Here is a 26,865-nt window from a genome sequence, read left to right on the forward strand (position 1 = left end):
TCTGGTCTTCTGTGTTATGGTCAGATGAAACAAAAATTTTATTGTTTGGTCACAATGATGTTTCCTTCATTTGGCGTAAAAAAGGAGAAGCCTTCAACCCAAAGAACACCATCCCCACTGTCAAACATGGTGGTGGGAACCTAATGCTTTGGGGGTGTTTTTCAGCCATTGGACCAGGGAACCTAATCACAGTAAACGGCACCATGAAAAAAGAGCAATACATGAGGATTCTCAACGACAACATCAGGCAGTCTGCAGAGAAACTTGGCCTTGGGCACCAGTGGACATTTCAGCATGACAATGACCCAATACACACAGCAAAAGTGGTGAAGAAATGGTTAGCAGACAACAACATTAACGTTTTGGAGTGGCCCAGCCAGAGTCCAGACTTGAATCCAATTGAGAATCTGTGGAGGGAGCTAAAGATCAGGGTGATGGCAAGAAGACCCTCCAACCTGAAAGATTTGGAGCTCATTGCTAAAGATGAACGGCCAAAAATACCTGTGGAGACATGCCAAAAGCTGGTCTGCAATTATAGGAAGCGTTTGATTGCTGTAATAGCCAATAAAGGCTTTTCTATTGATTATTGAGAAGGGTATGAATAATTTTGGACTGGACACTTTTTGCTCAAATGTAAATAAAAGCTAAGAAATGTTTTTTTTCCACAATAATGCCTCTTGTACATCGTCTTATTATCTTTTGGGAGACGCCTATGTTATTTCCCGTCAAAAAATTACTTGCTGGTTGAATAAAAGTAACGAAGTCTAAATTTGCCAGGGGTATGAATAATTATGGGCAGCACTGTATGTCTCCTAAATAACGGTAAAGGGGTGGTGTTCACTGAAGATTAGAAAAGGCAGAGTTACTAAATGGGATTTTTAGCTCTGTATATACAAAAGAACAGAAAGGAGCTGATATCTGTGGTGCTGGGGCTGTTAGCCAAAATGAGTATATTACTGGATGTACTAACTGTAGATATGGTCCAAGATACGTTAAATAAGGTAAATGTGTACAAGGCTCCGGGTCCAGATGAATTACACCCACGATTTATTAAAGAGCTCAGTTCAGTCATTGATGTGCCCTTGTTCATAATTCTTTAGAGATTCTCTAGGGACTGGTACAGTGCCAAGTGACTAGTGCAAGGTAAATGTGGTGCCCATATTCAAAAAGGGCTCTAAATCCTCCACAGGTAATTATAGACTAGTTAGTTTAACTTCTGTTGTCGGAAAAATGTTTGAAGGAATCTTAAAGGGAACCTGTCACCAGGATTTTGTGTATAGAGCTGAGGATATGGGTTGCTATATGGCCGCTAGCACATCCGCAATACCCAGTCCCCATAGCTCTGTGTGCTTTTATTGTGTAAAAAAACCGATTTGATACATATGCAAATTAACATAAAAGAGTCATATCTTACTTGTGTGACCAGAGAAGAGTCATATTTTCAAGCTCTGACTCATCTCAGGTTAATTTGCATATGTATCAAATCTGTTTTTTATATACAATAAAAGCACACAGAGCTATGGGGACTGGGTATTGCGGATGTGCTAGCGGCCATCTAGCAACCCATGTCCTCAGCTCTATACACAAAATCCCGGTGACAGGTTCCCTTTAAGGGACTATATACAGAAATATGTGACTGTAACTAGTATTTTAAGTGATAACCAGCATGGGTTTACCAAGGACAGAAGTTGCCAGACTAACCTGATTTGTTTTTATGAGGAGGTGAGTAGAAGCCTGGACAGAGCGGCGGCCTTGGATGTAGGGTTTCTGGATTTTGCAAAGGCATTTGATAGTGACCCTCAAACGTTTCGAGGTTCAGTGTGGATTAATGTTAAGGTTTGCATCTGGGTAGTAATAATCTATGTGCATTATACAGTATGTCCTAGGGCAGTGGTGGTGAACCTATGGCACGGGTGCCAGAGGTGGCACTCAGAGCCCTCTCTGTGGACACCCACGCCCTGGAGAAAGTCTATGGTGTACCAATATGTCTTGGACTTTTCCTGCCATTCATCAGCACAGGGTGCACTATGAACAGCACAGGCAGCACACTGAATGTAGGCAGGCTGTTCTAGCTAAATGATAAAGTACCTGGAAGATATACAATATTGGACTGAAGTATTCAGGTTAAATTGTTGTGTTGGCTCTTCAAAATAAATATGTAGTTTTGCGTTACAGTTTGGACACTCGATCTGTAAAAGGTCATTTGTCACTAGGGGTTGTAACACTGGGAGATTCACGTAGATTTCATAACAGCATACAATGTCAATCAGCTGCTTCTAAGGCTACCAGGATATTGTCATGTATGAAACGAGGCATGGACTCGCGGGGCAGGGGTGTAATATTACCACTTTACAAAGCGTTGGTGCGGCCTCATCTGGAATATGCAGTTCAGTTCTGGGCACCAGTCCATAGAAAGAATGCCCTGGAGCTGGAGAAGAGTACAAAGGAGAGCGACTGGACGGATAAGAGGCATGGAGGGTCTTAGTTATGAGGAAAGATTAAAATAATCAAATTTGTTTAGTCTTAAGAAGAGATGTCTAAGAGGGGGCATGATTAACCTATACAAATATATACATGGGCCATACAAAATATATGGTGAAAAAACTGTTCCATATAAAATGCCCTCAAAAGACAAGGGGGCACTGCCTCCGAGTGGAGAGGAAAAAGGTTCAGTCTCCAGAAGCGTCAAGGCTTCTTTACCGTAAGAACTGTGAATCAGTGGCATAGTCTACATCAGGACGTGGTCACAGCAGGAATGGTTTAAAAAAGGGCTAAGATGAATTCTTAAAAGTAAATGACATTTAGTGCCCATTCAGACGGCTGTAGTGCCTTGTGAATCCGCAAAACACAGATACCGGCCATATGCGTTCCGCAATTTGCAGACTGCACATGGCCGCAACCATAATAGAAAATGCCTATTCTTGTCCGCGGACAAGAATAGGACATGTTCTATCTTCTCCGCGGAACGGGACCACTGATGCGGACAGCACACTGTGTGCTGTCCGCATCTTTTGAGGCCCCATTGAAATGAATGGGTCCGCACCAATTCTGCAAAATTGCGGACTCATTCATACGGCTGTTTGAATGAGCCCTAATGCTTATGAAAATGTGTGGAAATCTGGGTCACGCTCCCCTTTTTCTAAAATTTGCGTCTCCACCTATTCCTTGGTTGAACTTGATGGATTTTTTTCAACCCTATTAACTATGTAGCTAAATAAAAACAGAAAATTGCTCGTCATAGCAGTTTTGCCCTTACTCATCATACTTTCAATTTGCTTTCCTAGTAAGGATCAGGCATGCTGGATTTCACGCTCTAATGAGTCTTTCTCATAGGTCCAAGCCTCAATGATCACCTGCAGGGACGACGTCACAAGAGACTGTGTGAGGAGCGAGACAAGCGCCAGCAGCAGCAGGAACGTAGTGTGTTTGTCAGCGGCTTTTCTAAAGACATTTCCGAGGATCAAATTAAAGAGGTCTTTGAAAAAATATTTCCTGTAAAGCATATTGTGATGGACAAAGATCGGGTGAGAACTTCCTACACTTCTGTTCATTTTCTTCCATCCTAAACCTAGATTCTCTCAAAATTTGGTGCTCTAAAGAACACATTCCATGGGTCCAGAGGGTACATAGTGCACCCCCCAGTCAGACTTCCCACCTCGTAGATGTATTCTGCCATTGTTTTTGTGCCCAGGGAATTCATGCAAGTGGCCAGTGATGACAGTAACTACTTCCACAGCACTATGCTGTATAGCCGTACCTGCTATGCTGGCTGCTTGACTCTGGGGCTCGGGCTGATGCTGGAGAGGACACAAAACACTCAGGAGGAGCAGGCTGCTGCCATTCGCCGAGCTCACTAGCTCAGATGGTGCAGCTGTTTATTCCCTCCCCGTCCCGCCTCCTGCATTAATTAGCCACACATTCATTGGTGGCAGTGGTGCGGGCAGCTTCAGAGCCCGCTCACTTCATTGGGCTCAGCGGTGGCCGCGTCATAGAAGGGAGAGATTCTCTCCCTCCTCCACTGTATGGCCGAGGGAGAACATAGCGAGCGCCATGTTCTCTCATAAGAGGATATACTAGACTGCGCAGTAGCGCAGCCTAGTATCGAAAAAATTAACATCCCGGTACCGAATCGATACTGGCATAAAAGTACCCGAAAAAACCCTAGGTGCCAGTATGTCTATGTGGGAATAAAATGGAGTGATTCAGCTTTAGGCAATGCAGAGGTTGCATTTGCTCTGCAGTACTCGGACACCAAAGCCAAAAACTTCTGCTGTATAGGAAGGAGTAGAGAAGAATGAAATGTGACTTTTAGGGGCCCAAATCCAGATTTTGCAGCAGGATGTCTGGAACATTGAACAAATCCTCTGAGGTACGGGTTTTCAGCCCCTGGATGTAAACAGGAATGTATACATTCACTGACAGCAAACAGATCTTGAAAAGTGAGGATTAATAAGTCTAAAGGTCGCCATACACACCATTCTAAAGTTCTTCAAAAAAGACGGTTTCAAGTAAAACGAACGTTTGGTTGAAATTTAACAACGAGCAATCGTTTTATCTGACAGATGGTAGACCATTATCTTGCAGTCGGAAAAAGACCTTCCATTCAGTGCCCAATTTCATTGAATGTGTATGGGCAGTTTGAACAACTGTAACGGCCAATATGAACTAAAATGTGTATAGTCGTGTCTGTGAAAAGATTCTTCACCAGATTCCATGCTTTTTTTTTTTTTGTGTGTTTTTCAAAATTAGTCGTGTGAACTTGCCCTTAGTTACTACCTTCAGTGGTTTTCTCTTCTTCAGACTGAGAAGCCTGGAGCATATGGCTTCTAGGGCTGTGAAGTATGCATGGGACACCTTAAAGGGGTTCTCATACCTCAGCAAAAGGCATTTATCATGTAGACAAGTTAATACAAAAAGATAATTACCAGTAATTTCATTTTCCAGAACCCTTTTCAGCACCCCTCTTATTTTCCCCCTCTTGTTGTTACTTATGGGAGTTATGTCTCTTTGCTGTCACATGGTGGTGAAAAAAAGGGTGTTTCCTTTTTAACCCCTTCCCAATCAGCGCTGTACATGTACAGCTCTGGCCAGGACTCTAAACATGGTGCCCGTTCGCACATGCAGCGGGCGCCATAGCCGCCGGGTTTCTGCCATTTTAAACAGCAGAGAGAGACCTGCGGCACATGTATGCGATCAGCCATGAGGCTGATCGCATACATTTCACCCCTCAGATGCCGTGGTCAAATATGACCATGGCATCTGAGCAGGCTGGAAGCAGAAAGCCACATGCTCCCGCTCCCCTAACAGAGTTCCCGGCTGAGATCAGGGAACCTGTTTCACTGCACTAATAGACTGAAGCCTCAAGCAGGCTTTGGCAGCTGTTAGTGGAATATACCAATACAGGCCATTAGGAGGCAGCACTGTATTTTTATATTGAAAATGAAGTGTTCAATGATGGCTATATAGCCATCAATAAACGCAGTGGGCAATCACCAGGGTGACTTAAAAAAAAAAAAATATAAAAGTTCAAATGATCCACCTTTCCCCCCCCCCAAAAAATAAATACAAAAATACACATCATGGGCATCACCATGTGCGAAAATGCCTGTGCTATTAAAATGTAACAATATTAATCCCATACGGTGAATGCCATACCGGTGAAAAAAAATTAAAACTGCCAAGTCGCCAGTTTTTGTCACTTCCAACTACCCCCAAAAAATGTATGAAAAGTGATCGTCACACACACTTCAAAATGGTATCGCTGCAAAAAATGAGCCCTCACACAGCTCCGTAAGAATAACTACAAAAAAGTTATAGGGGTCAAAATATAGTGATTTAAGAACAAAAATTATTTTTTCAAGGTTTAACTTATTATTATTTTTTTCAGTATTAAAACTATACAAGTGTGTTATCATCGTAATAGTACTAACCTGGAGAATGAAGTTAACAGGTCAATTTTACCACATACTGAACGCTGTAAACAACAAAAAAAAAACAAATACTGTGGTAGAATTGCATTTTCTTTTCCAATTCCACCCCTTTTGGAATTTGTTTTCCTGCTTCCCACTACATTGTATGCAACTGTAAGTGGTGCTTTTACAAAATACAACTTTCCCCTCAAGAAAAGCCCTCATAAGGCTATGTGAACAGAAAAATGCAAAAGTTATGACTCTGGGAAGGTGGGGAGTGAAAAACGAAAACGCAACAACAGAAAATCACCCGGTCCCATAAGGGTTAATTGCTGTGAGGCCAGACACAGACGAGCGAGTTCAATGCGAGAAGCTCGTGCGAGTTTCCATTCTGACCTCTGCTCCTCTGACAGGATCGCACAGCATTATAGAGACCTGAAATCTATTGCATTACACTGACATAATGCTGTCAGAGTAATTCATTAGATACGGGTCCTGTAGGGGGTCACACAGCATTATAAATTATTATAATGCTGTGCGATCCTGTCAGACGAGCAGAGGTCAGAATGGAAACTCACACTGCCACATGCAGGGAGCTTCTCGCATTGAACTCGCTCGTCTGTGTCTGACCTAAGGCTTCTTGTCCAGCTGTAGAGTAGAATCCCTCTCTCTGGTGCTGTCATGGGTTCTGGAAAATCAAATTACCGCTACGTGTAATTATTATTCTTTCCGAACTGAAACAATGGATTGTTATGTGCAAGGTATCATTACATTCAGCTGAGCCTGCCCTACAAGGCAACCTGCCTGGTTTAACAGTGAATTTCCTAGTGGTAACAGGTTAATCTAACTAACTTTTTTAGGATTTTTATGTAACACCAGGGGCAGACTGGCCATAGACCCTACAGCGAAATTTCCCAGTGGGACGGTGCTCAGGGGGCCATGCAAGCTCTCCTCCTGGCAGCCAGCTGGATACATGAACTCATGCTCTTAGTATCAACTAATGCAAGGAGCATCAGGGTACTTATGCTCTTGGCTTGCTGCCGGCAGGTGCCTTTCTGAATCCAGCTGTATCCCCATCCTCCAGACTGGGATACAGTTGAATACTGCAGCAGGGGACAGTAGTGTTTTGTGCTGCACTACAGTATTGCTGGTCCCATCTTATTTATGTTGTCCTCGCCTACTTTTGTTGCCCCGCCTTGTGTCAATACCGACCCGTCTTCAGCTTGGAGCCTCTAATGGTTTTTTTCCAGGGCCACTTTAAGCTCCCAGGCCACCCCTGTGTGCCTCCTGTATGTTTGTATGTATAGTTGGGTGAATATTTTCCTGGGTAAATACTTAGTATAAAAGTCATATTTCTTATAAATGAAAGTGGCTGTAAGGCATTGTACACCTTAGTATTATTAAGAGGTAAGAATTCTGGTGCATCGTCGGGAGTTCCTTGCACCAGAAACAGAGTTTTGCTAGCAAGATGGCTGGGATAGATTCCTGGTCTAATCTGCCTTGTACAATGTTTTCCCTTTCTTTAGGGTCTTTATGCTATTGTGGAGTTTGAAAGTCAAGATGGGGTTTGCCAAGCACTTTCGGAGACTGTCATCACACTAGAAGGTCATCGCTTGAAAGTGAAACCACGTGAAAAGAAGGAGTTCAAGAATAAGAAAGGAGGTACCCCCCGAAATCTGCAACCTCCTGATCCAGAAACTCTAAGCAAGCAACTGATACGCTGTACTGATGTGAGTGTTAGTGGGGAAGACTCCTACTTGAACAAAACTGGCAAAAACGGGCATCACCCAAAGTGTGGAGTTTCTGTGATACTTAAGGAATTAGCATTTAAGCTATTTCCTAATAAATTAAATAAAGCCCCACGGCCTTCTTGCGGCTGACCAAGCTCAGCGCCGTACATTGTACAGCAGCTGTGCTTGATATCGCGTTCAGCCCCATTCACTTCAAGCACAGCAGCTGTATACTGTAGGATATTGTGCTTGAAGGTCGCAGGTTGCCTTCTCAAACAGCTGAATAGCGGGGGTCCCAGGTGTCAGACCCCCCACAATCAGATACAGCATCAGTATGAATATCTCGGAAAACCGCTTTAAAGGGAGCACACTATAAAGATTAGTACAGCAAAACCAACCTAATGTTAATATTATGCCATCTCAGTATTAACTATACATCGGGTCAGTTCTTTAAGGCCGTCTAGTAACCCGGTATCCAAATTCAGGAAATAGGCCTCCCTATTGTGTCATATATGTCCCAAATACTGTCAGTTGCCAGCTTGATGACCCTTTCAGTAGCAATGGCCTGCAAGCTATTCTTCTTACCCTGATGTTCAGACAGAAAATGTCAGAATTTCTATTGAAATGGTCGCTCTGCCTTCTTCTCACATAACCCCTCCTCAGCCTCTTGCTTGGTCCGCCCTGTAAGCCTCTTGCGTCATCGCATGTACTGGACGAGATCGTGCCAGCGCATGCGCACTACATGGAACGATGCTGCTGCCCACAATGGTCATCACAGTGGTCTGCGGGATCTCGTCCAGTCCAATGGATGACGCAAGAGACTTACAGGGAGGACCAACCAACAAGCTGGGGAGGGGTTATGTGACAAGAAGGCAGAGCGGCCTGGGCACTTGCAGCCCGAACGCCGCCCCTGGGCACTTGCGAGCCCTCATTTACATATGAATAAAACAGCGTTTTTGCCTCTGCTGAACATCAATACAAAAGGAAACGGGTACCATTTAACTCATGTATAGTTATGCTATAGTACTATGTAAGCCGTGTATAATGGCAAACTGTGCTGACAGACTCCCTTTAACCCTTTATGACAGAACTGTTGAATATTAGAAAAAATGATTTTGGCCCAAAATGCAATTAAAAAAAAAATTGTCCTGTGTAAAAAGCCTTTAAAGAGAACCTAGATCAAGAAGAAAATCCACAGCACTCCTCAGTTCTGGTGAACAAGCTGGTTACTTTATTGGTAACAGCAGCATAGGGATAGCCTATCCATATGCTGCTGTTACCAATAAAGTAACCAGCTTGTTCACCAGAACTGAGGAGTGCTGTGGATTTTCTTCTTGATCTGTATACCTATGGGACCCCCAGCCAGGATCCCCATCCGCGAGCACCGACCTATCTAGGTTTCTATTGGCAACTGTCCCTATATTGGGACCTGGAGTGCTGCTTAACCCTCTTTTTTTTAAAGAGAACCTGTCACCTCCCAAAACCATCCCAAGCTGCCAGCAGTACCTGCATGTAGCCCGCAGTGTGTTTCTGATGATGCCTTCTTTCTGAAGGTAGATGCAGCGAAAGTACTGAAAGCGTTGTTTTATCTCCTGCCCGATGCGCTTCTCCACACATGCTTGAAGTCATGGAGGCAGCGTCCTCCTTGCTTCAAGTCAGGTAACCACGCCCCCTTCGCTGCCCCTTCGCTGTGAGTTCGGCTGCCTTTGCCGAACAGCCGGCTGTCGGTCACAACGAAGGCGGCGTGGTTACCGTGACGAAGCAAGGAGGACGCTGCCTCCATGACTTCAATTATGTGTGGAGAAGCGCGCCGGGCAGGGGATAAAGCAACGCTTTCAGAAACACTCTGCGGGCTACACGCAGGTACTGCTAGCGGCTTGGGATGGTTTTGGGAGGTAACAGGCTACCTTTTAAAATGAGTGAAAAAAAGGGAACAAAGGAGTCTTTTAAAAAAATATTAAAAAATCATCCTCCTGCCTTATTTCGTCATTATAAAAATGACCAGAAAAAAAGATGATTGGTACTGCTGTCTTCTGGAACGTTTGACTATAGAAATATTTAAGTATTTGTCCTGTATAATGGAATAACAGGAAAAAAAATCTAAATGGCTGATTTTCTATTTTTGGTCACTTCACATCCCAAACAAAATTAAATAAAAAATGATGAAAAAATCAGAACACACTCTAAAAAGATATCAATAAAAACTAATCGCCCACCAAAAAATGAACCCTTACACAGCTCCGTAATCGTAGCTCTAAAAAAGTTATGGAGGTCAGAATATGATGATGCAAAGAAAAAAAAAAAGATTTACGTTTTGATTTTTAAAAAAATATTAAAACGCAAGAAAAACTTTTTAAATGTGGTATCGCTGTAATTGTACTGACCCGGAGGATGAAGGTAAAAGGTCCATTTTACAGCATAGGCAACACTGTAAAAATGAAACTCTCCAAACACTGTGGAATTGCATTTTTTTTTTTTCAATTCCACCTGATTTGGATTTTTTTCCAGCTTCGCACTACATCGTATACAATATTAAATGGTGCCATTAGAAAGTACAGCTTGTACTGCAAAAAATAAGTCCTCATACAGTTATGTGAATGAGAAATAAATAAGTTATGACTCCAGGAAGGCGGGGAGTAAAACGCAGGAAAAGGGGCTTGGTCCTTAAGGGATTAAGGACCACAGAGGGATCACATTGTTTAGATGTACCAGTAAACCTTGTTTGTTTTTTAGAGGGGCACATCTGTATTTTAACAAGGTTTAATACATTCTAGTTTTAATTTTTTCGTTGTGTAATATATGTGTGGATTCCACATTCAAGACTTTGGAACCCTTAGTGGTAAAACTGAATTTACAATAAAAAAAAAAAGTTTACATTCACAGATCTTCAAAATTCTAAGTAATTGAAGCAAAGGGCATTACATAGTTGCCGAACTGTCCATTTGTGTAGAGTATAACCACTACTTGTGAGCTTAGGTTGTTAGAAGTGTTACTGTTAACTGGCATGTTCTTTCCTTAGTATGTATCTTCAGCTCAAAACCCTCACATCTCTCCCTCTTTTTCACTCTTTTCTTTCTTCATAACTCTGGCTACTTTGCCTCCCACACTTGTTAAACTGGTAATTTTCAAGACCGTCTAAAAGAATATTACAATATTACAAAAAACATGCAGGTTCTTAGATCTCCTTCAGTTGTGTCTGTGATGATGTTGATCACAGAAAAATGCACCAAACGGATATGCCACTGACTATACTGACTAGTCATAAATGCAGATATTAAAAGCTGAGACTTTCGCCAATATATTCCTGTCAGGAAAATATCGGAGCCCATCATTGCACCACGTCACGGTCACTCAGCATGGCAAGGGGTCCTACCACTACGCTACCTATGGTGTGAACAAGGTCTGAAGGTGATGTAATCCAGCTCGCAGCCAGGCTTCCACACAAACGCCTAGCAGGACAACTAGTGCAATGTGAACAAAGCCAAGACTGCAAGCCACGCCCATGGGCTCCGATATTTTCCTGACAGGAATATATTGGCAAAAGTCTCAGCTTTTAATATCTGCATTTATGACTAGCCAGTATAGTCAGTGGCATATCCGTTTGGTGCATTTTTCTGTGATTTATATGATTATATTTTCATCCGCACAATGCTCCGTTTTGTGTAGGATGCCCTTGTGGTGCATGTGGACCGCGCCGACATCCTCCACCGTATGCATTTTTTGCTGGGGATAGTCGTTTGCTGCGGTCCACATGCGGTGGGGCTGCTCCCCCAATGTAAAACACGCTACAGTGTTAGGGGTTGAGCCGCTCCTCCAGTATTGCCACTATATTTCTGTGTTTTTGTGATGATGTTGAGACTAAAGATGGGTCTAGTGACCTCTTTTTCCATATTTTTTTATATATTATATTTTTTTTTTTTACTATGCCTTTTTATACAGTTGTTGCTATAACCTAAAAGGCTTGTATGTCTTGTATCCTTGTCTGCTTACTGTACATATTGCTATTGTGACTGTTTGAAAGGAAGTATCTCTATTTATTTCTTCTAGGTAGAAGATCAAATAAAAAACCTTGTCTCACTCTGCTCTCCATCTCATCACGAGAGCCGCCTGCGGGAACTGCTGCTTTCTCTCCTTCGAGAAACCTTTACGGAGTTCTTCCCAGGTCAGGAGGGTGACCATGTGCATGCAGATTTTTATCACAATGGAGATTTATTAAAACAGATGCAGAGGAAAAGTGGGAACAATGATCATGTCAATGAATCCGATTTTACTACTTTTGTTTAAGGGGTTTCTGTCACCAGAATTAACCCTATTAAACTGGCTGACATTAGCGATGTGCTAATGTCAGCAGACCCTAACTCTACTATTCTTATGCTTATTGATGGCTCCCTTACTGCACAATTTTAACTTTCATGATATGCAAATTAGCCTCTAGGAGCAGGGGGGGGGGGGGGGGGGCGTTGCCCCTTCTCCTAGAGGCTACGTTCTCCCACCACATGTCACGCCCCGCTGTCCTTGATTGACAGGGCCAGCGTTAGTCTCCTCCTGCCAGCCCTAAATGCTGGGTAAACTGCGCAAGATTTATACAGAACACAGGGCTGACAGGAGAAGACAAACGCTGATCCTGTCAATCAAGGACAGCAGGGTGTGACTTAAAGGGGTATTCTCATCTTAATGATCACTGTTAAATCTTCTAATTTGACAGTGATTATTTTTCTAAATACATTTTATTACCCAATTCCCACCCTTTTTTAGAAAATAAGTCCCCTCTTACCTGATGTTGTCTTTGGTCTCCCCTGGTTACGACCACCTCTCCTGTCGAATCCCGCTGGGCCGCACTTGCGCAGAAGACTGAAGATTCTCTCCCGGCTGGGCCGCGCAATGTCCTGAACTTCTTCCTGGCCAGTATAGTACAGAGCCGCGAACGCGCACGCCGGCTCTGTACTAAACAGGCCAGGAAAAAGTCACCATGGCGCGTGCAGGACATTGCGCGGCCCAGCCGGGAGAGAATCTTCAGTCTTCTGCGCAAGAGCGGCCCGGCCGGGAGAAGAATCCAGGAAGTGAACGTCGCGCTCAAAAAAGGTAAGCATGAAAAGGGAAGATGAGAATACCCCTTTAGGTGGGCGAACGCCCCCCTGCTCCTAGAGGCTAATTTGAATATCATAAGTTAAAATTGTGCAGTAAGGGGGCCATCAATAAGCATAAGAATAGTAGAGTTAGGGTCTGCTGACTATAGCACATCGCTAATGTCAGCCAGTTTAATAGGGTTAATTCTTGGACTCAATTGATGATTGTCTGTATTTGATGTGTTTGTTATGCTTTTTGCTAAATTAATAAATAAAAAGATACTATTAAAAAAATATGGTTAATTCTGGTGACGGAAACCCTTTAAACAAAAGAAGTAAATCGGATTCATTGACATGATCATTCTGGTGACTGCTGTAAATGATTGGTTGTACAGGCCTAACCAAGAGCCCAGAGGGGCTCAAAAAGTGTCTATTTTGTGTATATGGTATCAAAAAGCTGTCACAAAACTTTTACAGATTGCTGCAGTGGGGGATTTTCTCTACAATTCTCAGAGCAAATCCCCCACTTACACAGAAACTTCTTTTTTTTTTTTGCACCACTTTTGATAAATCTCTCCAAATATGTGTTGCTTTTGGTTTACTCTTTCACTTCTATTTTGCTAGGTTGTCAGCTTCTCCCTTTTGGTTCCTCTGTAAATGGCTTTGAAATCAGTGGGTGTGACTTGGATTTACATTTGGAGCTTGGTGAGAATGACCGCAATGAAAAAGACGACCTGAACATAGAAAATGAGAAAATGGAAGCCAAGCTGGAGAGTATAGACAAGGATTTAAGTGGAGAACATGTTGTACAAGATAACGAACTGGAGGAAGAACCATCTCCTAAGAAAGATGGGGAAGAGCTGGTAATGCAAGTTACAGAAGCGGATGATGACGATGAGGTGAGATGTTGTCTGCATTAGAAGTGTCTTTAGCCTGTCCTCCTTAAAGTGGTTATCCCATGAAAAGTATTTATCACCTATCCACAGGATATGGGCTCATGCACACAAATGTATTTTCTTTCCGTGTCTGTTCCGTTTTTTTTCCTGCGGACCGTATGCGGAAACATTTATTTCAATGGGTCCGCAAATAAAATTACTCCATGTGCTTTCCATTTCCGTATATGTCCGTTCTCCAAAAACAAAGAACATGTCCTATTATTGTTCACATAATGGACAAGGATAGAACTATTATATTATGGCCAAGCTATTCCGTTCCGCAAAATGCGAAATGCACATGGATGTCATCCATATTTTTTGCAGATCTGTTTTTTTTGCATACCGCAAAATACATACGGTTGTGTGCATGAGCCGAAGTAATATCAGATTGCGGGAGGTCTGACTAGGGTTGAGCGGTATACCGGTGTTCACGATATACCGCGGTATTAAAAAAACGGCGATATGGCGATATCGCTGTTTCCTAATTACCGCAGTATTTTGTGACGTCATCGAAGCGGTCACGTGTGCTGACCACTTCTAAATCTGCGTCCGCTCGTCCCTGCACCTTGCATAGCGCTGAGAAGTACAAACACATTACTTCCTCTCGCTCCCCCCACCCGTGCTGGTTCTATGTGGCGAACTCTGTGTGAGTACTGGGTGTCTCTGGAGAGACTTTTCCTGCGGCTGCCTCGCTAGTGTGCTCTAATAACTTATTACTTCCTGCAGTGGGCCGCCCCCGACTCTCCCTCCTCCTTGCTCCTATATTCAAATCTCCGCCCACCGACATCTGATGTCAGAATCTGAGCACACAAGCGAGGCAGCCGCGGGAAAAGTATATCGTAAAGTATTATTGTATGTATGGTGGCCTGTGGCCACAAGACTTTATTATAACATCTCCTTGTGGCCCCCGCCCCCAAGACTTTATTATAACATCTCCTTGTGCCCGCCCCCTACAGTGTCTCCTTGTGCCCGCCCCCTACAGTGTAACGTCTCCTTGTGCCCCCCATACAGTATATCATCTCCCTTGTGGCCCCCATACAGTATAATATCTCCTTGTGGCTGACCCCATACAGTGTAACGTCTCCTTGTGGCTGACCCCATACAGTGTAACGTCTCCTTGTGGCTGACCCCATACAGTGTAACGTCTCCTTGTGTTTTTTTTTTCTTTTAAACTGGTATGTATCGCGATATATATCGTTATCGTGATAAATTTCTTAATATCGTTATCGTCTGAATATTTTTGATATCGCCCAACCCTAGGTCTGACTACTGTCCCGGTTATCCTGAAAATGGAGGCTTTAGAGTCCTCTCTGAATGGTGTGGCAATATGCCTAGCAGTCCAATAGGTGACTGCAGTGACCAGTGTATATACACTACCATTCTTTTCAGTGGTGGATAGGGGATAAATAATTTTCTCATCCATGTCATTCAGGGACACAGGATAGGCTCTGGGTACAACCGCTGCCACTAGGAGGCATACAGACCGTAACACAACCAAAGTCCAATTGTCACCGCCAGCTCTCTGAGAAGCTCTGGCAAACGTTCTTTTGTACTTCTTGCATGATGATCTTTGTTTTGGTTTCACTGTGTCATCTCTTTTCCTTCTCCCAGTTGTCATCTATTTACACTGATTGCCTCCCTTTATATTCCCTCCCATACTGCCTCACTTTGCGTTTTATACTACTTCCTGGATTGTGTTCACTGCTAGAGGTTGCAACTGCTGGTTCCTCAGATAAGTCTTTTCCTTTATTTGTGTTTCCTTACTGGCTTGAATCTAGGTGACCCTGACTCCGTCCGTATTAAGTGCAGGGAGCCGGTGGTCGTGTCCCCTCACTATTATAGGGTTTTCAGGTGTCACACAGTCTAGGTACGAGGGCATGCAATTATCTATCATAAAGATCTTTGCATGGGCATAGCAGTCAGGGAGAGCTCTAGGGGTTTTATAGGGCTCACCCATATGTTCCCTAGTTTGGGATCAAGTCAGTCGGATGTTTATTTATAACTTCCAGTTTTCTACAACACCATCCGTGACATTATAAACCGCCATAACCGTCTTAAGCATGGATCCAGTTTCAGCCTTGATTGACCGCATGCAGGGTCTTTCACTGGAGGTAGCAGATCTCCGTAAAACTGTGTCTCAGTTTCAGGTGACCGGTTCTGCTTGCGTTCATGGAGTTTGTTCCGAGCCTAATATCTCGCTTCCTTATACGTTCTCCGGGGGTAGTGAGAATTTTGTTCGTTTTAGAGAGGCTTGCAAACTCCATTTTTGCCTACTCCCCATTCCTCTGGTGATGAGGAGCAGAGGGTGGGGATCATCATCTCGCTGCTCAGGGATAACGCTCAGTCTTGGGCCTTTTCGCTGCTGGTGGGGGCAAGGCCCCTCCGATCGGTGGATGAATTTTTTTGTAGCCCTGGGGCAGATATATGATGACCCGGATTGTATTGCTTTGGTTGAATCTAAACTGCGTCTTTTATGCCAGGGTAAACAGTCCGCAGAGATATATTGTTCAGAATTTCGGAGATGGGCAGCTGATACTGGTTGGAATGATGCTGCACTCCGAAGTCAATTTTGCCATGGTCTTTCGGAGGGATTGAAAGATGCATTTGCCTTTCATGAGAGACCTGCCTCGTTGGAGTCTGCCATGTCCCTAGCTGTTCGTATTGACAGGCGTCTTAGAGAGAAAGGAGAGACCACTCCTTCCTGTCATATTCAGTCCAAGGACAGTGGGGCGGTCTCATTCAGTACGCAGGGGTCTCAGTCTCTCTTAATCCCCTCTGAGCAGGAGGCCATGCAGCTGGGTTTGCTTGCCTCTGATAGTAGAGGATTCAGCTCTCAGAGGAGGGTTTGTTTCTGTTGTGGAGGTATGAATCATTTGGCAAATGTTTGCCCCTCTAGGAGATTCAGGGAGTTTTCTGAGGGTAATAAAGAAACAAAAAGAAAAAAACCCTCTAAAAACATTCCATCTGTTACTATTGGCAAGGTTGATGCGGAAATTGAAGGTTTGCCGTTTGCTTGTAGTTCCCGTTTTGTCTTACCTGCCAGGGTGGCGCTAGAGAGCAAGAACATTGTTTGTGAGATTTTTGTAGATAGTGGAGCAGCTGTCTCATTGATAATTATCTCATTGATAATCAATTTGCTATAACACATGGTTTCCAGGTATGCACTTTGGGAAAGGATATTCCTGTTTTTGCTATCGATTCCGCTCCACTTTCTCAAAGATCGTTAAAGGGCATAGTTCACAATATCCGTTTGACTGTGGGTGATGCTCATGTTGAGGATGTGTCATGTTTCGTCTTAAGCGGATTACCTACTCCTCTAGTGTTGGGGCTACCCTGGCTCACTAAACATAACCCCACCATTGATTGGCAAGCAAGGCAAATAAATGGTTGGAGTGACTTTTGCAGAGAGAATTGCCTCACGGCGTCTCTTTCAGAGGTTTCTACGAAGACTGTGCCATCTTTTCTCTCTGAATTTTCGGATGTGTTTTCAGAGTGGTGTCCAGGAGCTGCCCCCTCACAGGGAGTACGATTGCCCTATTAATCTCATCCCAGGCGCCAAGCTGCCAAAATCACGTTTATATAATCTCTCTCAACCTGAAAGAGTCGCTATGTGTACTTATATCTCTGAGAGCCTGAGAAAGGGACACATCCGACCCTCGAAGTCACCTGTTGCCGCAGTTAGTTTTTTTTGTTAAGAAAAAAGATGGTTATTTAAGACCTTGTCTGGATTTCAGGGAGCTGAACTGTATCACAATTCGTGACCCTTATCCGCTTCCCTGATCCTGGACCTGTTTAACCAGATTGTTGGGGCTAAAGTTTTTTCTAAGTTGGATTTAAGAGGGGCATACAACCTAGTCAGGGTCAGCGAAGGGGACGAATGGAAGACGGCCTTCAATACCGCTAAGGGCCATTTCGAGAATTTGGTTATGCCCTTTGGTTTGATGAATGCTCCAGCCGTCTTCCAACATTTTGTGAACAGCATTTTTTATCATTTAATGGGGAAATTTGTACTGGTGTATCCAAATTACATTTTGATTTTTTTTCTCCTGATTTCAAAACTCATAGGGACCACCTACGTCAGGTCTTGCTCATTCTGCGGGAGAATAAATTGTACACTAAACTGGAAAAATGTGTGTTTGCGGTTCCAGAAATTCAATTTCTGTGTTTTCTTCTCTCCGCTTCTGGTTTTCGTATGGACCCTGAGAAGGTCCGCGCTGTGCTTGATTAGGAGCTTCCTGAGAATCAGAAGGCGCTGATGCGGTTTTTGGGTTTTGCCAATTATTACAGGAAGTTGATTTTCAATTATTCCTCTGTTGTTAAGCCACTCTGATATGACTAAAAAGGGGGTAGATTTTTCCTCCTGGTCGGTAGATGTGCTTAAGGCCTTTTCTAGTATTAAAGAGAGTTTGGCTTCCGCTCCCATCTTGGTACAACCTGATGTCTCTCTACCTTTCATTGTTGAGGTGGACACTTCAGAGGTGGGTGTGGGTGCGGTCTTGTCTCAGGGTCCCTCTCCTGCCAAATGGCGACCGTGTGCCTTTTTCTCAAGGAAACTCTCCTCCGCAGAGAGAAATTACGATGTTGGAGATAGGGAGTTGTTGGCCATTAAATTAGCTTTTGAAGAATGGCGCCATTGGCTAGAGGGAGCCAGACACCCTATTACCGTGTTTACCGACCATAAGAATCTGGCCTACTTGGAATCAGCCAAGCGTCTGAACCCGAGACAGGCCAGATGGTCTTTATTCTTTTCTAGGTTTAATTTTGTTGTCACGTTCCGCCCTGGGGTTAAAAATGTGAAGGCTGATGCCCTGTCACGTTGTTTTCCTGGAGGGGGAACTTTGAAGACCCGGGTCCCATTTTTGGCTGAAGGGGTGGTCGTCTCTGCTCTTTATCCTGATTTGGGGGCAGTGGTTCAGGCAGCCCAGGCAGAGGCTCCTGGGAGGTTGTTTGTGCCTCTCGCTTTACGACACAAGGTTTTTAAGGAGCACCACGATACTGTCTATGCTGGGCACCCGGGGAGTAGAACCACAGTGGATCTCATTGCTCGGAGATTCTGGTGGCCGGCTCTTCGTAAGACGGTTGAGGGTTTTGTGGCCGCCTGTGAGACCTGCGCTCGTGCCAAGGTCCCTCATTCACGGCCATCGGGTTCTCTCCTCCCGTTACCCATTCCTTCCCGTCCTTGGACGCATCTGTCCATGGACTTCATTACGGACCTGCCTCGTTCCTCGGGGAAGACTGTGATTCTGGTAGTAGTGGACCGTTTTAGCAAAATGGCGCGTTTCATTCCCTTTCCTGGGTTACCCAATGCTAAAACGCTGGCGCAAGCATTTGTTGATCACATTGTCAAATTGCATGGCATTCCTTCAGACATAGTTTCTGATAGGGGCACGCAGTTTGTTTCCAGATTCTGGAAGGCCTTCTGTTCTCGCTTGGGGGTTCGGTTGTCGTTCTCTTCTGCTTTTCACCCGCAGTCGAATGGCCAGACCGAACGCGTCAATCAGAATCTGGAGACATATCTGCGCTGTTTTGTGGCAGAGAATCAGGAGGATTGGTGTTCTTTTTTGTCCCTTGCTGAGTTAGCTTTAAATGACCGTCGCCAGGAGTCCTCGGATAAGTCACCATTTTTTGGTGCATATGGGTTTCATCCGCAGTTAGAGACATTCTCTGGAGAGGGGTCTTCTGGTTTACCTGATGAGGAGAGATTTTCCTCGTCTTTGTCATTTATTTGGCAAAAGATTCAGGGTAATCTGAAGAGGATGACTGAGAGATATAAGCGTGTGGCGGATAAGAGACGTGTGCCTGGTCCGGACCTGAATGTGGGTGATCTGGTGTGGTTGTCTACAAAGAATATTAAACTGAAGGTTCCCTCCTGTAAGTTGGGTCCTACGTTTATTGGGCCTTACAAGATCTTGTCCGTCATCAATCCTGTTGCCTTCTGTCTTGATCTTCCTCAGACTTGGAAGATCCATAATGTTTTTCACAGGTCCCTATTAAAACCTTATGTCCAACCCACTGTACCCTCCTCTTTGCCTCCTCCTCCGATTGTTGTTGATGGTAATCTTGAATTTCAGGTCTCTAGGATTGTGGATTCTCGCATTATCCGCGGTTCTCTCCAGTACCTCGTTCATTGGGAGGGTTATGGTCCTGAGGAGAGGATGTGGGTCCCAGTGGTGGACATTAAGGCCACTCGTCTTATCAGGGCTTTCCATAGGTCCCATCCTGAGAAGGTGGTCTCTGAGTGTCCGGAGTCCACTCGTAGAGGGAGGGTAACGTCACCGCCAGCTCTCTGAGAAGCTCTGGCCGACGTTCTTCTGTACCTCTTGCATGATGTTTTTTGTTTTGGTTTCACTTTGTCATCTCTTTTCCTTCTCCCAGCTGTCATCTATTTACACTGATTGCCTCCCTTTATATTCCCTCCCATACTGCCTCACTTTGCGGTTTATACTACTTCCTGGATTGTGTTCACTGCTAGAGGTTGCAACTGCTGGTTCCTCAGATAAGTCTTTTCCTTTATTTGTGTTTCCGTGCTGGCTTGAATCTAGGTGACCCTGACTCCGTCCGTATTAAGTGCAGGGAGCCGGTGGTCGTGTCCCCTCACTATTATAGGGTTTTCAGGTGTCACACAGTCTAGGTACGAGGGCTTGCAATTATCTATCATAAAGATCTTTGCATGGGCATAGCAGTCAGGGAGAGCTCTAGTGGTTTTATAGGGCTCACCCATATGTTCCTTAGTTTGGGATCAAGTCAGTCGGATGTTTATTTATAACTTCCAGTTTTCTACAACACCATCCGTGACACCAATATGGTTAATAAGATACAAAGGTCGGGCACCCTATATTCAAAAGTAATGTTCTTGCAGTCTTTCCCATTTCTCCATTCCACAGAGCCGGGAAATCATTCTACTTAGGTTACGGCAGGGAGCCCTAGCTAGATTTGAGGGACTGCTCAGAGGGGTCGCCCCTATCAGGGTGAGTGCTTCGCTACCTGAGCGTAAAGGGTAGCTCAGGCCAAGTAGGGGTATTTCAAGGTAAGACACCTGGCTCGACGTTGGGAGACCCTCTGTTACTGATAATCTACAAAGCGGTAAGACTGTTCCTTCTCTTAAATTGCGCACTGGTTTACTTGCACTACTTGCTGTGATTTTTGTTTATTTATTTATTTATTTATTTATTAAACTCTCTTTATTGAACAATGGAATTAAAACAAGTTACAAAATAAAATGAAATTGGTGTACATGGGTTACATTACTTGAAGTGTTTGCCATATTCATACTTTCCACCTCATCACCACGACGGCCACTAGGAGATTGACCCCTGACCCCTCCCACCACCAGCACCGGTGTTTCCTGTCCCTACAGAGGACAGGGGCATAGAGAGTCTCCCTGCCCAGGGAGATGAAGCTAGGGATAAAGGAAAGTCAGGGCGTTGGAGCTATCCGAAAGGTGGCAGGGGGAGAGGTACCCCTTCCTCCTCTCAAAACAAATCTTCAGACAAACAATGACGCCAAGGTCGGGGGAAATTGAAGAATTTTCTGGCTCCTTGGGAGTCCATTACTCCGAACCCTTGGGTCCAGGACATCATAAAATCTGGATACCAGATCGAATTTTCTTCATCTCCCCCAGACCGCTTCATTGTTACCAACCCGAGCTCTCCCACTGTACACAAGAAGATCCTGCAGGGAATCCAGAACCTTCTGGAAATGGATGTGATTATCCAGGTTCCATCTTCACAGCTAGGACAGGGGTTCTACTAGAGTCTCTTCCTGGTAGAAAAGAAAGAAGGTTCATTTCGCACAATCATAAATTTAAATTCCCTGAACAAGTTTATTGTATACCGGAAATTCAGGATGGAAGCCCTAAAATCCCTGATACCCCTGATAGGGAGAGACTATCTAATGTGTACGGTAGACCTACGAGATGCCTACTACCATGTACCAATCCACCCAAATTCTCAGAAATTTCTAAGATTTGCCATCCAAGATCACAAGGGAGTAACTCTTCACTTCCAGTTCAGAGCTCTTCCCTTTGGAATATCATCTGCTCCCAGGGTCTTCACGAAACTGGTGGTAGAAATGGTGGCCTTCCTGAGACGCAAGGGCCTGGTGATTGTACCATACCTGGACGACTTTCTCCTGATCGGAAATTCAGAAAACCATCTCAAAACAGACTTGCTAACCTTCCTGTCTCTCATTCAGGATCTAGGGTGGTTGGTGACCCAGAAGAAATCAAATCTGCTACCTTCCAGCACACTCCAGTTTCTAGGGGTCATCCTGGATTCCCGGGTTCAACATACCTTTCTCCCACCAGACAAGATCAGAAACCTTCAGTTGAAAATCCGACGGTTTCAGAACAGGAAGGTGTACAAAAAAAGAGCAAGGATTTAACAAGGTAAAAAAATCTCATTTTATTAATTATAAATCACATGAACATTACAGGTGAGACTCAAAAGGGACAGAACATGGAGACTGGGCCACAAAAGGGCTCTGCAATGTGGAGAATCACAATGGGGGATAATGTGACCATATACAGCAGGTAACAGACAATTAATAGAAGCTGTGAATATTGGAGTAGTTGCGGGTGCAATTGCTGTCCCCTAGTGTTGAACAACTACCTAGCTCTTATTCACAGCGTCCAAGCAATGGATCCTGTAGGGTGTAATTGGACAGTGCAATACTACTCATAAAGATAGCATATAACAATAACTGTAAATCACTAGTCCCACCCTATTTCAGATACCATGTTACCTACCCATGTTGCTGCTGAAAAATGGTCGAAGCAGTGGGGGAACCGTGTCACCATTTTTCAGCAGCAACATGGGTAGGTAACATGGTATCTGGATTAGGGTGGGACTAGTGATTCACAGTTATTGTTATATGCCATCTTTATGAGTAGTATTGCACCGTCCAATTATACCCTACAGCATCCATTGCTTGGACGCTGTGAATAAGAGCTAGGTAGTTGTTCAACACTAGGGGACAGCAATTGCACCCGCAACTACTCCAATATTCACAGCTTCTGTTAATTGTCTGTTACCTGCTGTATATGGTCACATTATCCCCCATTGTGATTCTCCACATTGCAGAGCCCTTTTGTGGCCCAGTCTCCATGTTCTGTCCCTTTTGAGTCTCACCTGTAATGTTCATGTGATTTATAATTAATAAAATGAGATTTTTTTTACCTTGTTAAATCCTTGCTCTTTTTTTTTTACAAGTTGCAGTAAGTTGGAGTGTGAGGTTCGGTTTTTGGGTTATTGTAGGCTCTAACTTTCAGAACAGGAAGGGTCTACTCTCCTCCTGCATTCCTTCTGTCCCATGGAGTCAATCCCACTTCTGATCTCTCCAGTCATGGATTCTCAGAATCTGGGACAGACAGCAGACTTCTTTAAATTACAAGGTACTGATCCATCCAACAGTAAGTCTCCCTAGACTGGTGGAAGAGCACAAACAACCTGTCCTTAGGAGTTCCATGGGAGAAGACTCCTTACATACAAGTCCTTACAGACGCAAGCGAAAAAGGATGGGGAGTTAAAGTGGGAGACCATTACTTTCAGGGTTCCTGGCTGTCAACAACTCGCTCTCAGTCCTCCAACTTCAGAGAGCTGAAAGCGGTCTGGAAAGCTCTGAGGGCAGCAGAGGACCTACTCGAGGGCGTCATGTGAAGGTCCTTTCCGACAATACCACAACAGTAGCATACCTCTCTCACCAAGGAGGGACGAGATCAGAAAAGCTGATGTTCGTGGCAGGGAAGATCTTCAATTGGGCGAAATCCCACGTGAAATCTATCTCCGCGATTCACCTGAAGGGAGCACTAAACGTGGAAGCAGATTAACTCAGCCGACAACAAATAGACCACACCGAATGGTCTCTAAACCAAGACGTGTTCCAGATACTAATAGACAGATGGGGCACCCCCCAAGTAGACCTGTTCGCCTCAAAGAAGAACACTAAAGTACCAACATTCTGTTCCTTGAATCCACGAGACAATCCTTGGGCGCTGGACGCACTCACGATATGATGGGATTGGAACCTTTGTTATGCATTCCCACCCCTGCCTCTACTTCCAAGGATAATTCAAAAACTCCACCAAGAAGATACAACCCTAATATTAATAGCCCCTGATTGGCCGAAAAGGAGCTGGTTCCCTTCCCTAAAGAACCTATCAGTAGAGAACCCGTGGCCTCTCCCTTCCAGGAGGGACCTGCTTCATCAAGGGCCAATCTTTCACCCAAACCCGAGTTTCCTGAGATCCAGATGTTGAAATCGCAGGGTCTTTCTGATCAGGTAATATCTACCCTGAAGGCAAGTAGATCAAGAAGGTAACTTTTTTTCCTATCTGAAGACTTGGAAGAGGTTTTGCTCCTGGATCGGTAACCCTGCCCCGAATTTAGAGTCACCTAATTTTTAGAAAATTCTAGACTTCCTCCAGCAAGGTCTTGAGCTAGGTCTTAGACCCTCCACCTTAAAGGTACAAGTTTCAGCCCTGGCTTGTTTCTTCGATCAAGACTTAGCCAACCACCGCTGGATCAAAAGGTTTATGAAAGCAGCCTCTTAGCTCCGTCCTTCTCTAAAATCCCGGATCCCCAACTGGGACCTCAATACAGTGCTCACAGGTCTGACGCTCGCCCCTTTCGAGCCCCTGTCAGATTGTTCCACTAAACACCTATCCCTGAAGACCGCGTTTCTTGTTGCCATCACGTCAGCAAGGAGGCTAGGGTATGGTACACCCTCCCTGGTCACACTTCTGGTGGGCTAACCCTGGCTTGGCCTACACCACCTGAATTTACGGTCACTGCGTTTAACAGCGTGGCTGCTGAAGTCACTGTTCTCAGAGTCTGTGAGTTAGCAAACTCTGTGATCCAAACTATGTTAAGCACTAGGAAGCCTGCAACCTCCATATCTAGCGTCAGACTTGGAAATCCTATTTTTGTTGGTGTGAGCTCCAGCTGTCCCCCATGCAAGTTTCTGTTACAACCCTCGCCTCCAAATTGGTGACCCTCACTTTTCTGCAGGTTGTCGCCCTGTTACCACTGTCCCCTTTCACCTTGGAATAGGGTTGTTGCGGGTATCGAAATTTCGATACCCAATCGATACTTTTGTCGCTGCGCTGCGATTGGACAGCGCTACAGCCAGGGAGAAGGAACGCCCACTAGAGTAGCTGATGTCTCCTCCACATTCCTCCGATAGTAATTAGCATATGGAGCAGGAGACAGTAATGGGGCACAGCGGGCGAACAGAGCGGCGCCCAGGAATAATAGTAAGTGCTGCTCTATGTAGCCTGCTACTTAACATGAACCCATCCGTCTGAACCCATGAAAGGTCGTCTTTAACTTTTAATACAAGAGGCAGGTGCCGGCAGCAGAATCACATAGCCGGCACCCTGCTTCTGACAGGGAGCTGCGATCAGCAGCAGTTAACCCCTCAGGTGCCGCACGGAACCTTTTACCTGGTTCTGGATGCACCTCAGCGGACCAATTGTTAAAGGATATACTGTTAAAGGATATCTACTTCCGTCTTCTCTTTTACAACATGGCCTTCTTGGTCACCCTCAAATTTATCTCCAGAGTTTTTATGATTGTAAGGCTTTATCTTGTATATCTCCTTTCTCCGTTCATAATCGGGATAAGTTTCTTCTCCAGCCTAAAGTGGTGGCAGTATTTAATCTCAACTAAGATATTGTGTTGCCCTCTTTTTGTCCTTCTTCGTCTCACGTTAAGGGCTCATGCACATGACCGTTATTGGCTGGTGCCCGTATTGCGGGCCACAAACAGCTTGAATGGGTCCGCAATCCGGATGATACGGTGCAGAGGCACGGAGCAGAAGGACAGGAAAGCAATACAGAGTGCTTCCATGGTATTTCGGTACGTGCCTCCACACCCCAAAAAAAAAAAGAATATGTTCTATTTTGTTGCGGTGCTGATGGATCACCGACCCATTCAAGTTGAATTGGTCTGCACCAGCTACGCGAATGGTGCCCGTGCATTTGTCCCCAATGCACAGAGCGGGCGGCACATGTTCGTGTGCATGAGCCCTAAGGAATATGTCCTCCATAAGCTGGATGTTGTGCTGGTGATCCGCATTTACTGTTCTCCAACGTCTTTCTTTTGGAAGTTGGATTCACTCTTTATCATCCACAAGGGACCCAAGAAGGATTTTAAGTCGTCAAAATCCACCATCTCTGTCTGGATTCATGGTAACATAGTTTGTAAGCCTGAAAAAAAGACATATATGTTCATCCAGTTCAGCCTGTTATCCTACAAAGTTGATCCAGGGAAAGGTTAAAAAAAAAAAAAAACATGAGGTAAAGGCCAATTTTCCTAATTTTAGGAGAAAAAAACATTCCAAATAATGAATTGAGAAAATCTTTAAAAAATATTTGTGGGGTACTGCTAGCGTTTTTTCTCAGGCAGGTTTATGCTGGTTATATGATGAGGCATCAGACCTCCAACCCGTGAATATTTCCCTGTGCAACGAATATCCCATTTGCTCTGATCAGGAGATAAATATCAGCCCAGACTCAACTCAGGTTGTTAAATATCTGAAATCTTTATTTCCCAGCACATACTTATAGGGCTTTTTGGGGGTGGGCGCATATTGTCTCTCAAGATCCAATTGGAACAATCCTGGTATTTCTTAGGAGGCCTTGGGGAACATGTTTGTCCAGATACAGCTGAAACTTTGTTATACAATACATGAAAAGGGTTATCTTACATATTGAACAGATTTACTGTACATGCTAATAAGTTAAATGACTTATCATAGTTTGCTGTCATTGTATGTGAGGTGAGATGTTAAATAGCCTTTTGTTAAGGGAGGCTGCTATTGTGTCCAGCAACTGGCAAAGAATGTGAGATGTGCCCATTCGGGGTACTGTATTCCACAAGAGATGAGTCTTGTATAATCTATGTCTAATCTGTGATGTATCAAAAGTAAGATTATGAAAAATCCCTTTCAGGTACAATGTAAAAAAAAATGTAATTCCACCATTGTTTTTTGGGGATTTCTTTACTGTGTTCTTTGTGCAGTAAAATTGATATGTTAGTCAGTACCGCTCAATGTCAAATGTATGTAGTTTGTGTTATGTATTACTAATAATAGAAAATACATGACAAACTGAAATTGTCAGCAGTTTTGGCATAGCTAAACTGCTAAAAGCACTTAGTAGAGGTTGCATGGAGCATGGGGTATTGTGGAACTTTTTTTAGTAGTGAGATTATGAACTTAATTCTGC

At 44.3% G+C, this 26,865-nt stretch overlaps 1 protein-coding gene across 1 annotated transcript in view; it reads left to right on the plus strand.

The window, feature by feature from the left end:
* The window catches only part of TUT1 (terminal uridylyl transferase 1, U6 snRNA-specific), a 68,963-nt gene that overhangs the window by 34,191 nt on the left and 7,907 nt on the right, over window positions 1-26,865 (plus strand). Inside the window, exons 2-5 of the mRNA XM_040410068.1 lie at window positions 3,334-3,524; window positions 7,436-7,639; window positions 11,687-11,801; window positions 13,330-13,604. Of these exons, the coding sequence (XP_040266002.1) occupies window positions 3,334-3,524; window positions 7,436-7,639; window positions 11,687-11,801; window positions 13,330-13,604 (785 nt within the window). The remainder of the gene's footprint in view (window positions 1-3,333; window positions 3,525-7,435; window positions 7,640-11,686; window positions 11,802-13,329; window positions 13,605-26,865) is intronic.

Source organism: Bufo bufo, chromosome 10, assembly GCF_905171765.1.
Source record: "Bufo bufo chromosome 10, aBufBuf1.1, whole genome shotgun sequence".
Taxonomy (NCBI): Eukaryota; Metazoa; Chordata; class Amphibia; order Anura; family Bufonidae; genus Bufo; species Bufo bufo.